The 12,859-nt window shown below is 39.2% G+C and overlaps 1 protein-coding gene across 1 annotated transcript in view; it reads right to left on the reverse strand.

Annotated features, from left to right (window-relative positions):
• Positions 1 to 12,859, reverse strand: part of ZNF804B (zinc finger protein 804B) — a 34,312-nt gene that overhangs the window by 2,396 nt on the left and 19,057 nt on the right. Inside the window, 3 exon segments of the mRNA XM_009330592.1 lie at position 1; positions 3 to 1,293; positions 3,951 to 4,081. The exon segment at position 1 is cut by the window's left edge and continues 2,396 nt beyond it. Coding sequence (XP_009328867.1) covers position 1; positions 3 to 1,293; positions 3,951 to 4,081 — 1,423 coding nt within the window.

The following is a 12,859-nucleotide window of genomic DNA, read 5'->3' on the forward strand; positions in this document are numbered from 1 at the left end:
TCTGACTCAGCTTTCTGCTTGGCCTTTCTTGGATTTAGGGAACCTTTCATCTTCTTTGGTTTCAACAACTGATTATCTTGTTCATTTGACATTTGCTTGTGTTTTATTAAACCTGAGGCTTCATTTTCATCTGCAGTCTTATTTATAGAGTGCTCTTTACAGCTTTCTTTGTTTGTTTCATGCTGTTTACCATCTCTGTGATTTAAAGAGAGTCTGAAGTCAAAATACAATGGATTACAGCCATATGAAATACAGGGCTCAGTTTTTGTAAACAAAAGTAATTCTGTGGGCCACTGCAGAGCAGTGGTGCCATCTTTGCTCACTACATGGAGGAAAGGCAATGCCTGGGGCTTAACCTCTTTAACCACGGTCTCCCTTGGAAGTGTTTCCATAGTCTCATTTGTGGTTTCTGAACTCTCCAAAGATCTTTCTCTTTGTACCACCCCAGGACCGTCACTAATGTTGCTTGCGCATGCCAGCTGAGGTTCTGGCTGTTGTGGGAGCTCAGGTAACTGGTCAGGCAGGTGGGCATTGCTGTGATTGTAGGTGTTTGGCTGTGCACAAAAATTGCTAGCTTGGTATGAAGGTGAAATAAGAGTTTCCAACAATTGCTCAAAATCATTCAATTTGCTCTCTGGCTCTGTTTCTCTAAGTGAACCAGAAAAATCCAAATTTGAAAGCTGCATTTTGACTTTGCAAAATGAAGGATGAGCACTGACCTTTTCTTCTAATTCTCTATCACTGCTTTTATCCTTTTCCTTTAGCATTTTAGGTTTTGCAGCTACATGACTTGATGCACTGTTATCCAAACCCATTTGGTCTTGTGTAATAGGTGGCCCTTTATCTAAGCTTGCTTTCACATCCTCTTCCAAAAATGTGCCAGAACGACAGCCCTCAAGAGCCTGCTTTGTTTTATGGTTGGGGGATTCACTACAATCATTTCCTTCTTCAGAGTTCTCACTGAAGACTGATGCAGAGGACTCGAGCTTCAAGGGGACTTTTTTAGAGAACGAGAAAGACACTCCCGCCCTTTGAGAAGCATTGGTGCTATCTGGGAACACTTGTGAGACTTGATTTCCAAGTGCATGGGGTCTTTCAGTGGGGGGCTGGTGCCTGCTTATGATGAGCTGCTGTTTCTCTAGTGTGCTGCTGGAGAAATGTCGTCCTCTCATGGCAGCTCTTTGAGAACTGGCTGTGAACTTGCCGCCCTTGTATAGGAAAATGCTATCTGGCGCCTGCTGCTTTTCCATGACTAATCTGGGGGCTTTAAGCAATGGTCCACTCCCAGTGATGCTGTAAGGTAATAAATTAAAAAAAAAAAAAAAAAAAGCTGTATTAAGTAACCAAGTTAAGAGAGAACTCGCATTTGACAATGTCTGTCTGGTAAAGAAGCGTGTCACTCATGCTGTTACAAGGGAAAACAGTGTTTCTAAAGTTTCTAAAGGGTAAATGTGCAGTCTAGCCCTGAGCTTGGGCTTCTAAATGGGCAAGACAGTCTTTACATACAGGAAATTATATGATTTGAAGTCAACACATGAATGTTCTTTTTCAGAGTTATGCCCAGTACATCCAGAATAAACTTTACTCCGAATTTATATCAGTGAGAATCTGGTCTGTGGTAAGTCTTGGTTTTCTGAGAGGCCATTGCAAAGGAAATTGTGCCTTGTTCAAAATGAGACACTTCCACCTGGAGCATCTGCAGAATTAAACACTATAAGAGAAAAAGGCAGTATTCTGCTTGCTTGGAGGGGTGTATGTATGATTTTTTAAAGAGTAGATTTTTATTTTATCTTTATATTATTCCACAGTAAATTACTTTGTGAAATATTCAAAGAGATATTAATGCTAAAACTATCACCAAACATTGGTGGAGAAAAGGACACAAGATGGATTTCCACCAATATTAATGGCAACTTTAGTGGTCTCATTATCAATCACCATTTGACTTACTTTGCCATATTTCTCTTTCTGTAGTCTACTTTCATTAATTACATTTTTCGCCTTCCCAAAACCTCTCAGATTTTAAATCTGTGGTTTAGTTCTCTTGTACTTTAAAAAAAAAAAAAAGAACTTATTCTAAGAAGGCCTTAACAAACATTTCTTGCAATATATAATTAACTGAGATTGGGATGACTGTTGCCATTTTCCATTTGAGATGAGTCATATATAGCCACCATACAAATGTTATTCCAAGTAATATTTTAAACATGTCTTTCATTAGACCAATTATCTACATTTGCTATCAATGCAGTACTACAGTACACTTACATGAAAAAATTTTGGAACCAGCTTCAGTAAAGAGTTTGATTAAAAATTAGAAAATATTTTAATTGAAGATAAGTAAATTATGACTGCCAGATCTGCATAAGAGCTACCTATAAATAGGCTAGCATGCTTCATAAATGCTATAAAAATGCATTGATCTTCAGTAGTGGGAACGACATAAAGACTCCCTGGAGTAGGGTCAGCTTGGAGTATGAGAATATGTATGCATTTCTGAGAATATATTTGCATTTGCCACAAATCTGGCATCAGGAGATACAAATTCACCCCTATTTGTACATCAAGAAGGAATTATCTCTTGGAGAAGGTGTGTAAAGAGATCCTTTCCAAAGTCTCCTTGGAACAGAAAAATAAAGCTGCATTTTCAGTTTTTCTGTGCACAAGATTAACAGTAATTTTGTTGTCAAATTGTATTAGCTTGTTGTAAGGAACTCTGTTGGAACCGGAGACACAGTACTCAGGGACAATAACAATTGTGTGTGTGTGTGTAGACTTTTGGTTAGAAAGGCTGACTTTCTGTCTTGCCTGAGCAACTGGAAATGCAACCCCTCCACCAAGATCACGGTTCTCAGCCACCCCTGAACCTATTAGTCATTACAAACAGGAACAGAAAGCACTGTCTTTCCAGGCTCTTTGCAAAGGATTATGGACTCCTGGCTTTTTCTAAAAGCAAACCTGCTTTTTCCCTCCCAGTCTCACTCTGGCGTTCCTATTATCACCACCCTTATCGGTCTATCTGAGACTACATCTTCAAGTGCTTGGGCATAAAGGCATCTTCCCACAGGCAGTTACATTTTTTTCAGTAGATTTGTATGAAAATGGAGTTGTAACCATAAAAGTGATACATTAGCACTAAACTCTTATATTTCAGCAGATTACTCGAAAGCAATTACATAGGCCAAAATGAGTGTACAATAAGCTCTGAATGTTATTATTTCCAGGGTACAGTAAGCTTGATATGAATTTAAAAGAATGCCGGTTTAATTATCTGCTTAACTCATTATGGTCATAGATTAACATAAACAATTGGTCTGGTGGCAATCTATTCTGCTGAAGCATTCAGTGTCATTAAACAAAGGAGATTTCTCAAATGTAAAGGTTTATTAGTGTAAACTTTGTACTGCATCTTGATATTCATCAATAGAGCTAACAGTATTGGGCAAACTTAACTCAGTTAATTACTTATTTTTCATTCACATAATGATACTTCCATTACTCTACAGAGAAACTGTGAGAATAATCTCAGTATACTAAAAGTATTGAAAATGATTCACAGACTAAGTACAGATGCTCTAAAAAGTGTTTTTCCTCTCCTGTTCACTTACTATCAAATGATAAGACAGTTATACTAATCTATTCAGGTCAGTTTGAATAAGGTAAAATGGTGATGATATAAAAACATCTTCAAACCACTCAGTTCAGAAGAGAGGAGATTAACTAGCTACAGGAGAGAAAAACACAAACCTTCAAATAGCAATTAATTAATTCAGGGGCTTTCAATTTTATGGTTTGCAGAACAGGAATATTTGGAGTTGGGGACTGCTGAAAACAGGTTACAGTATATACAATCTCTGGACATTACAAAGTGTAGGAGTAAAAATATGGAGATTTCTTCTGGGACTGAGGAAAGAGGGCATTAAAATGTAATATAAATTTTAAATACTTGCCATTCTGACTGCTTCCGTAACTCTGCGAGCTGGTGGAGGCGCTTGAGTGCTTTTTCCTGTTTCTTCTCATCTTTCCATGACTTTGAAGCCACATTTCGAGCAAATTCCCTTTGTTTTAAATCTTTCAATCTCTGTGTGAAAAGAACAAAAAGAGAAGGGATTAAATATGTACACAGCAGATGCATTACCTTTTATGCAATTTATTTGCTTTTGGTGAAGTTAGTATGTAAACGGAGAGTAAAAAATTTTATCATCCTAAGAAGAGATTGAAAATGCTATTTTTCCCTAACAAAACAACATGATTGGGCTATTGCTATTTAGCTGATATATACCTACATATGAGTGATAGCTTTTTAGTTTTTTATGAATACACAAATCTTCTGTTGTGTGTATTGTGTAAATACATACACAAAACTAGACTGCAGTTAATGTAGTCAAAATTTTCCTGTTTAACTCAGTCAATTGGAATTTAATCCATAGGAATATACTGGAATAAAGCTGAGCTCGTGTGTGTAATATATTTTATAGATCTCTATACTTGCACATGTGTGCATGGATGTAAGCGTGCTTCTGTGTTGGTTTTGTAACTTTTTAAGACTGCATTTGTTTTTCAAAGGAGATAACTACTGTCTGAAATATTTGTCAGGAAACCCTTTTATGGTTATTTTCACATTTTTTTTAATCTCCTTGAACAACTATAAATCAGGTAATTCCTGTTGGAGAGAGCAAAATTCTTTGCCTTTATTATGTATTTTTATTACCTGGTTTTGCACTGCTGATAGTATAAGGAAAAGTGAAGGAGAAGAAGACACAAACCAAAAAGTGTCAAAAACATCCTCTGCAAAAAAAGTGGTGCTATCTTGCCTTTGAGTTCGCTGTGGTCTCTAGGATTTAGCAGGTCATGTCCAACCTTACAACTTCCCAGTTCAGGTCCATGCTTCCACGCTCCATAGCAGAAATGCCTTCCTCCCTTCACCACCTCTCCAGTGCTGTGGTGTTTGGGGAAGGCAGGTTTACAAACCAGAAGGGAGCTCTGGTGCATTCAGCCAGATGCCCAAACTGGAAACCTTGAGGACCAGGACTGAGAACTAAACCTCTGCATCCACTTGCTCCTTGGTCTGGAGGGGTGGCCCTGTGCTCTTCATGAAATTCAGAACTATAGTATCAACACCAGGAAATGCTAAATTTCCCATGGAGCCGAGAGAGCTGTTTTTGCAAGCTAGACTGAAGAAAGGCTTTGGTATCACAGTCATTTTTAAACTTGCTGCTCAGCTGCCAGCATCTATGCCTGCTTGCCTGTCCAGCAGTACCTAAAGATCAACACCGTAATCACTGCCATCATCTCATGCTGTTGCTTCCCTCTAGCATGGCCAAAAGTGCAACATGCGTCAGCAGGATAAATTGGAGGCTGATCCAGCATTGTAGCAGCAAATATCGCTTTCTGCAGCTCAGGTATGTGAAGCGGTCTAGCCATGGCACAGATCTCTCCACAGGCCAACAGTCATCTGCGTTTGAGAAACAGGGCTGAAGGCAGAGAGTCCTCAACTTGTAGGGGTCAAGACAATGATGAATGCGTGAGAGAGAACTGTTTTCTGGAGAGAGGTCTAGCTTTTGTCAATAGATGAAGACAAAGCGAATAGGTGAAAACCACGGTGTGGTTGCTTTATACAATCTAAAGGATCACAGCTTCTTTTGAAGAAGCTAGTGGCTTCTGACTTTGAAGTCATCCAGCTAGTGGCAATGACATAATATGACGGAGAGACATAGAGGAACCCTTGGTGGAAACAGCCCATACAAGGTCTGTGATTATGTTCTGTGAAAAGCGCTGGAAAGCTGTAGTGGGTATCTCCCACCACTGTCACATCAGCTGTCCTTCAAGTATAGGATTTTTTAAAAAGCCAGATAAAATCTGTGAAAGAAAAATAAATAAATGCTGGGAGAGTAAGAGCAGAAGTTTCTTGTTTGCTCTCAGCCTTCTGGACCCCAAGACATGTGCCTCTGAGCACTGATCTGGAGGTAGGGAGAGTTGGGCTGCTCACGAAGCAGCTGCTCAGGGAGCTTAAGAACTGCCTCTCAACCACCCTGACATCTCTGCACAGGCAAACTCCCTTGGATGAGGAGAAGGCCAGAGAGGCAGTTGCTCGGGGAACTGGTGCAGCTCCAACCAGCAAGAACTGTCCTGCCACCTGGTGCCTGTTGAAAGTTTAACTGTATTTATCGGAAATATTTAGTCTGTCAAATCTGTATGTTTCTCCAGAAAGTTTATTTCAGCTCCAACGTCTAGTACTTCACCCAAACAGACTGAAACAGGACAGCTGCAAAGCCCTCTTTAAAGCTCTTAGGCTTCAGTTCCTTGGAAATAAATGGTTGCTCCACCACATTTTTAGCTTTTTCCTGTCCCCCTACATGCCCTCTCTCACTGTTCACTTGCCCCTTGCCAGGCCAATTATACAGCACTCCATTCCCTCAACCTCATTCCCTGCAATTTACAGTAAAATGGATGAATATGTAAGACAATATTACTTTTGGTCCAAGAAAGAAGCTTTTTAAATAATAATATGTTAAAGCCAAAGCTGTAAAAGGAATCAGAGAACCTTCCCAGAATGAAACCATACTTTCTGTCACCTAAGTAATATTTACAAGAGTGTAAAGATATTTAAGCAATAAAGATCCTATCCTCCATAGAAAAACATAGGTAGCCTTGAGTCTTATTAACATCTTCAATGTGAAGAAAGGGCAAAGAAACACATTTGAGAAATGTCCTTTGGTGCCGCTTGCTATGTTTTAGCTGTCACCGTGAGTTGTTTGGCATCACACATAGAGCATTCATGAAACAGTTTCTACCTGTCAAGGAAACAAAGGACAATGTGAAAGTACTATGGAGTGCAGGTACTGCAAAGCAATGCCATTTCACTTCTTTGACAGTCAGGATGATAATCAACAAAGCAAATGGACCAACACTAAGAATAGAAGTTCTAGCAGTATTTTTTGCTCTCTATTGGCATACAGCATGTGTCAAGGAAGTAGAGAAAAGAATAAAAAAAATATAGGTAAGCATAGCAGAGGACTCATCAACTGGAGATGAAATCCAAGAAATAAAAAGCATCTACAGTCTGAGCGGAGAAAGGGCTCTCCCTGCACATCCCCTCATCAAAACAAAAAAAGCTGCACTGACGGAGCTCTGGTTAGGAATCATAATGAAATTTGTCAGCTATGTTGGATAGACCATGGGACTGCCCGCTGAACCGGCAAAGCTGTGGTTTTCCTCACTAATGACCTGGGCCAGCCTCCTGACAGGCACACAAATATTTTCTGCAGGTGGTGCACAACAGCATGCAACTGAGCAGGTACCTGAATGACAACCCTAAGCTCAGCAGGTGTGCTTGAAAATTAACATCACTTTACACGGCAATTGCATTTTTCATGTAATTAGGTACTTAACTGGGCATCTGAAAACAGGCACGTGTAATAAATTATGATTTATTTAATAGCAATCTTGTGTTCTGTCCTTCACCTGCTACAAATATCATTGCCATGGAGTTATATTTCATTTTTAGACTCATGTTCTATTCTTTCTCTGTTTTTCGTGTACATGTGCATGTGGACATTGCCATATCTAAAAGTAACCCATCCCTTTTATAAACACCCACACAGAATATTAAAAGACTACAAAATAATATTCACTGTTATGGAAAGATTTACTTATATAACAGGCCTGAGTCATGTTGGCTCCTCTGTCCAAGACTGACTCAAAAACTGCTGAATATCTTCTTTTCCTCCTGAACTCTGGTATGAATCATCAGGAGATCCAAATGAGTTAATGGAGCTGCATCCGCACTACCTACTTTTGCTAGACATGAAATATCCGTGGCCAAATACTTGTACTTTAGCGATTTCTGCTCATTCTTAATGTTGGGTTGTTTTTTTAAAATTGTCACTTTATTGTGGCCAGTACTTGCTTTTCAATGACCTATGAGTACCTGTAGCATACTTACCGCTGGCTGCATTTGCAGTACCGAGATTACTTTCTTTCCAGAGTTATGATGCTGATTTCTGTTCCTCCCTGTGCAGGTGAACGTTTCTCTGGATTGCTATTCATCTGATCAAATTGAGATGCCTACAGTAGTTGCTTAGATTTTCTTTACAACCACTGGAAAGAAATAACCACTTTCAGGGACCTAATCGCCTCTTCTTAAAGCAGCTGTCTAAAACAAGTGGGATAAAGTGAGATGTAAAAGTACCTCTTTCTTTTCATTGCGTACGGAGGGTATTAAGGGTGGCTATCTCAGACATAGACTTTTGATGACAGACGAAATGGGTGCTATCGGTACATTTTCATTGCTACAGAGAGTATTCATGTCTACAGGTTGCATAAAAGAGTACTTTATATCAGTGTACTTTTGGCACATGTAATAGAAAAAAAATTGAGGAAGACATCTGGTTTTTTTTTTATAAACCATTGACAAGAATACAGAGAAGGTTTTCATAATCTGCATTTCACTGCCAGATTTGCCCCCCCTCATTCTCCAGGGCGTCTCTGGCTTCAGGAACCATTTTTTCTATATTGCTTTCTCAATCACTCTCTCTCAATTTGAGGACCAGAGGGAACACAGAACTGGGGGACAGCTTTGCTTCTCCTTTTGAGCATTTTTCCAGGAGCCGTGTTCATCTCATTATACAGATCTACCTGGGGTTCTCAGTATAACTGTACTTCAGATGCTGGGGCAAATAACTGTTGCTGCAAGTACACCGAAAAGCAAATCGTGTTCTTATTCACAGTAGCGTTAACTGTGAATCTACATTTCTATTTACACTGATGTAAATAGAAAGCAGCTTGGAAACCCATGCATTAAGTTAGAAAATGGCAGGTTAGCATGAGTTAAACAATTTTTTTCACTTACATTCAGACTTTTTTTCAGGATATCATTCACAATGCATCCTCCAAAATATTCACCTTTCCTTAATGCATTGCAGCCCCAGATAAAAATGTAGTATGTATCTCTGCTTCCTTCAGTCAGCATTAGGTATATGTCTCCTGTCATATGTAGAGAGCCTTCTCTGAATCAAAGTCCATAAACTAATGTGAGTGTTTGAGTGCCTGATTGGCTTTAAAGATTGATTTCCACTTTGCTGAAAAGCTCCTTAATTAAGTTCTGAACAAATTCACTGTAGAAGGGTTAAATGAGGAAAAAAAGGAACGTGACTTTCAGTAATTATTCTCTTGCCTGTAACCCTAACATGGGAACCAATTACATTATTTGTAAAATGAATTCACACTGAAAACCATCAAATGAGAATGATAGTTACTAAAGAACATAATTAGACTTCATGTCTGAAGCTTATGGTATTAACTCTAAGTGAAAGTGAGGAAACAGCAATGAAGTTACCATGCTTTTACTATGGTAAATAAAATCCTAAAAATAAATTGGAAAGGCTATTACATACAGGAATTAACCATGAGACATGAAGCTCAAAAACTAGCTGATAAATTTTCATTTGTTTTACCCATAAATAACTACAGATCACTTTGAAGTGCGTGATAGTGATCATTTTTTGGAGTAGATTATATTTTAGTCACTCTTAACAGATTCAATATTGTTAGCAGGAGTGAATGGGAAGACAGAAAGAAAATATCTTGGCATGACTGGGTTAGGGAACGAGATGATAACAGGAGGCGGGAAAAGTCAGTCCTCAGACATGCCCTAGAGAATCCATCTATCAATGAATGAGGTGTTGATCACAGATCCAACCAGAAGGATAAATTACAGATGGCTGTTTGGAGGGCTTGTTTTTGCTTGTCTTCATAGAAACTCCTGTTAAGTCTATAGACAGTCAGTCTGATCTAGTGCATTGGGTCTTCACTGGCATCTTCATGCCCAAAAGCATCAAGACCTACTAGTGCTTACCTGTGTCTTTTCTGTGGAAGCTTCTTACTGTTCAACCATATTTGCAAATATTCCTGCTAATAAAACTGATTTCGTCTGTTGCCCAAAGTATGAGTTTGGACAAATGAATTTCAGGGTATATTTGTACTGCTCATGAGAATCCTCCAAGTAAAGTTAAAACAGATGGATTTCATGGGGGCCATTTCCACAGGGGAGAGGACAGAACAGACACTTTGTGGCACCAATTTGCTCATTTGAAGGCCTGAGCTATTTGTTGATCCAGCATATGCTCCACTTGACCACCCACGTTTATATTAGTCCCAGTGAATTTATTGTCATTTGCTCCAATAGGCTCTCTGCGCACCGCACAATTTGATTAGACATATTCAGTGCCATTTTGGAATACAGAGTAATTTACCTGGTAAAAGCAACACATTTGAATGGTAAGAAATGTGGGGCAGGGACTGTATCTTCACTGCATCTCCATGTATTACCTCGTTCGTCGGGGTGTCGGGCTTTCTTTCTTAGCCAGAGAAAAAACATCTCATACATTTTATTCCTTTTTCCTTCTCATTTAAGCAGCTTAAAGAGAAGAAACTGGTATTACAGACCCTGTGCAAGACAAGCTCCTTTCAAAACTTTCAGTACTTCTTATAATCTTATTTTTAAAATATTTAAGCATTTTCCACATCTTTTTGGAGCCTGTGTCACCACTTTGTTTTTCTTTGTTCTAACTGTAGCAGGCAGAATACAAAATCACCCACATTTTAAGGAAAAGAGCTAGAGTCTGAATTATACAAGAATTCAACAGGTGAGTCCAAAGCCTGGCCTCAAACTTTCTTCAGTGTGGTCATCAGACTTTCAGAGTAACAAAAATGATAGCAGAAATATACACTTTACACAGCACTTTTACACAGCACTTTCCATACACAGACCTCAGGCTTCTTATGAAACAGGTTATCTTTACCATTATATCATTTTACAAATAAAGAAATGAAGGCAAAGAGAAATGGAGTGACTTCTGAAAAGAGCAGGGAGGAGGCTGAATCAGCACTTACAGACATATGTTTAATTAATACATCTAAATCTTTAGCCCATTGAAACAAGAAGAAAGATGCCAGACATCTGAATTAAGCCTAAATTTGATTTACCTGTATAATCAGTTGATTCTTGATAACTATGGTAGTGCTGAGGGAATGACGATAAAGCATGAAAGAATAAACCTGTTACAAACTATAGTGCTATGTCCATAGGTTTACATAAGGGAAAGTTGAGTCGGAAGACCACTACACAGCGACTTTGAAGTGCTGTACCGGAGAACAAGTTCATCGCTAGAAGGAGTTGTTTTAATATGTCACTGAGATAAATGTAGTGCGGTTTATAGGTACCTCTCACTGCACTTTAGATGAAAAAGTATGGTCAGGGCAAATAGTGAAAATAATATGTGCATGAAGGATATTAAAAGCAGCTATAAGCAGAAGCTTCATCAAATATCTCAAGGAAGTAAAATATTGCTTTTTCTAATAGGATGTAATAGTTGTCCGTAAAAAGCATTTTAGGTTGTTGTTTCTTTTTTTTTTATTCAGCAAAACCAAAATATTCTTTCTCTTGTATTTGCTTAAAGCAGACTGATCTCTTCTGGAGTAGGAGAGTTAAAGGTAACCAAGAATCTAGCAATAATACTATAACAAAATACCTGCTCAAAGTAAAGGAGATTTAATAAATGACATTTCCTTGCAGTTTTTGTCAATAAAAAAAAGGTCACAAAGGACTTTTGTAATCACCTGATCAAAACCTTTCAATAACACAAGACAGAGGACATCCTGATTTGCGATCTTTTAACAGATAAATTGATAAAATCAAGCTACTTTGACAAGATTTATTTTACATAAACCACATTAAATGAAATTAATTACATTATAATTCATTAATACTTTATGGAGTCCTGTATCAGTCATGCCAGTATTTTCCCTGGCATTAATGTCAGGATGACAGATTTTCTTGTTTATTTTCTTTAAATACTAGCATGGCATTAACCTGCTTCTAGCTTGATGATTTTCCTCTAGTGCTCTGAGACTTATTAAAAATCAACATTAATGATTAGGAGGGTTTATGGCCATTTCTTTCCTAATACTTAAATGTTGGTCACCCGAGTGTGCTGATACAAAAATATTTAGCTCTAGATTATGTTGTTTAATATCCTTCTTAGCTATTGGTAGAATGGTACTTCACAATATCATAAACATCACAGATGTGACTAGGTCATCTGGCTTTGCCCCAAGTATAGAACAGAAATCTGTATTGAATAGTCCTTTTTACATCACTGCTAACAAGTAACTAATTTCTATTTGGAGCAGAAGATTCTTTATGTCCTCAATATACGTTCAGAAACCTTCTTGCCCTCACCTCTCATGATTACAGATTTTCCTTTTGCTCTTTTGTATGGGGTTTGCATGGGAAGGTATTGGTAGCCAGGGGGCTACAGGGGTGGCTTCTGTGAGAAGCTGCTAGAAACTTCCCCCATGTCCGATAGAGCCAATGCCACCGGCTCCAAGATGGACCTGCCACTGGCCAAGACTGAGCCAATCAGCGACAGTGGTAGCACCTCTGTGACAACATATTTAAGAAGGGGGGGGGGAAACTGCGCAACTGCAGCCGGAGAGAGGAATGAGAATATGTGAGAGAAACAACTCCGCAGACACCAAGGTCAGTGAAGAAGGAGGGGGAGGAGGTGCTCCAGGCACCAGAGCAGAGATTCCCCTGCAGCCCCTGGTGAAGACCATGGTGAAGCAGGCTGTGCCCCTGCAGCCCATGGAGGTTAATGGTGGAGCAGATATCCACCTGCAGCCCATGGAGGATCTGATGCCAGAGCAGGTGGATGCCTGAAGGAGGCTGTGACCCTGTGGGAAGCCCACGCTGGAGCAGGTTTGCTGGCAGGACTTGTGAGCCCATGGAGGACCCACGCTGGAGCAGTCCGTTCCTGAAGGACTGCACCCCGTGGGAGGGACCCACACTGGAGCAGTT

The sequence above is a fragment of the Pygoscelis adeliae genome, unplaced genomic scaffold (genome assembly GCF_000699105.1).
Source record: "Pygoscelis adeliae isolate BGI_AS28 unplaced genomic scaffold, ASM69910v1 Scaffold27, whole genome shotgun sequence".
NCBI classification, from domain to species: Eukaryota; Metazoa; Chordata; class Aves; order Sphenisciformes; family Spheniscidae; genus Pygoscelis; species Pygoscelis adeliae.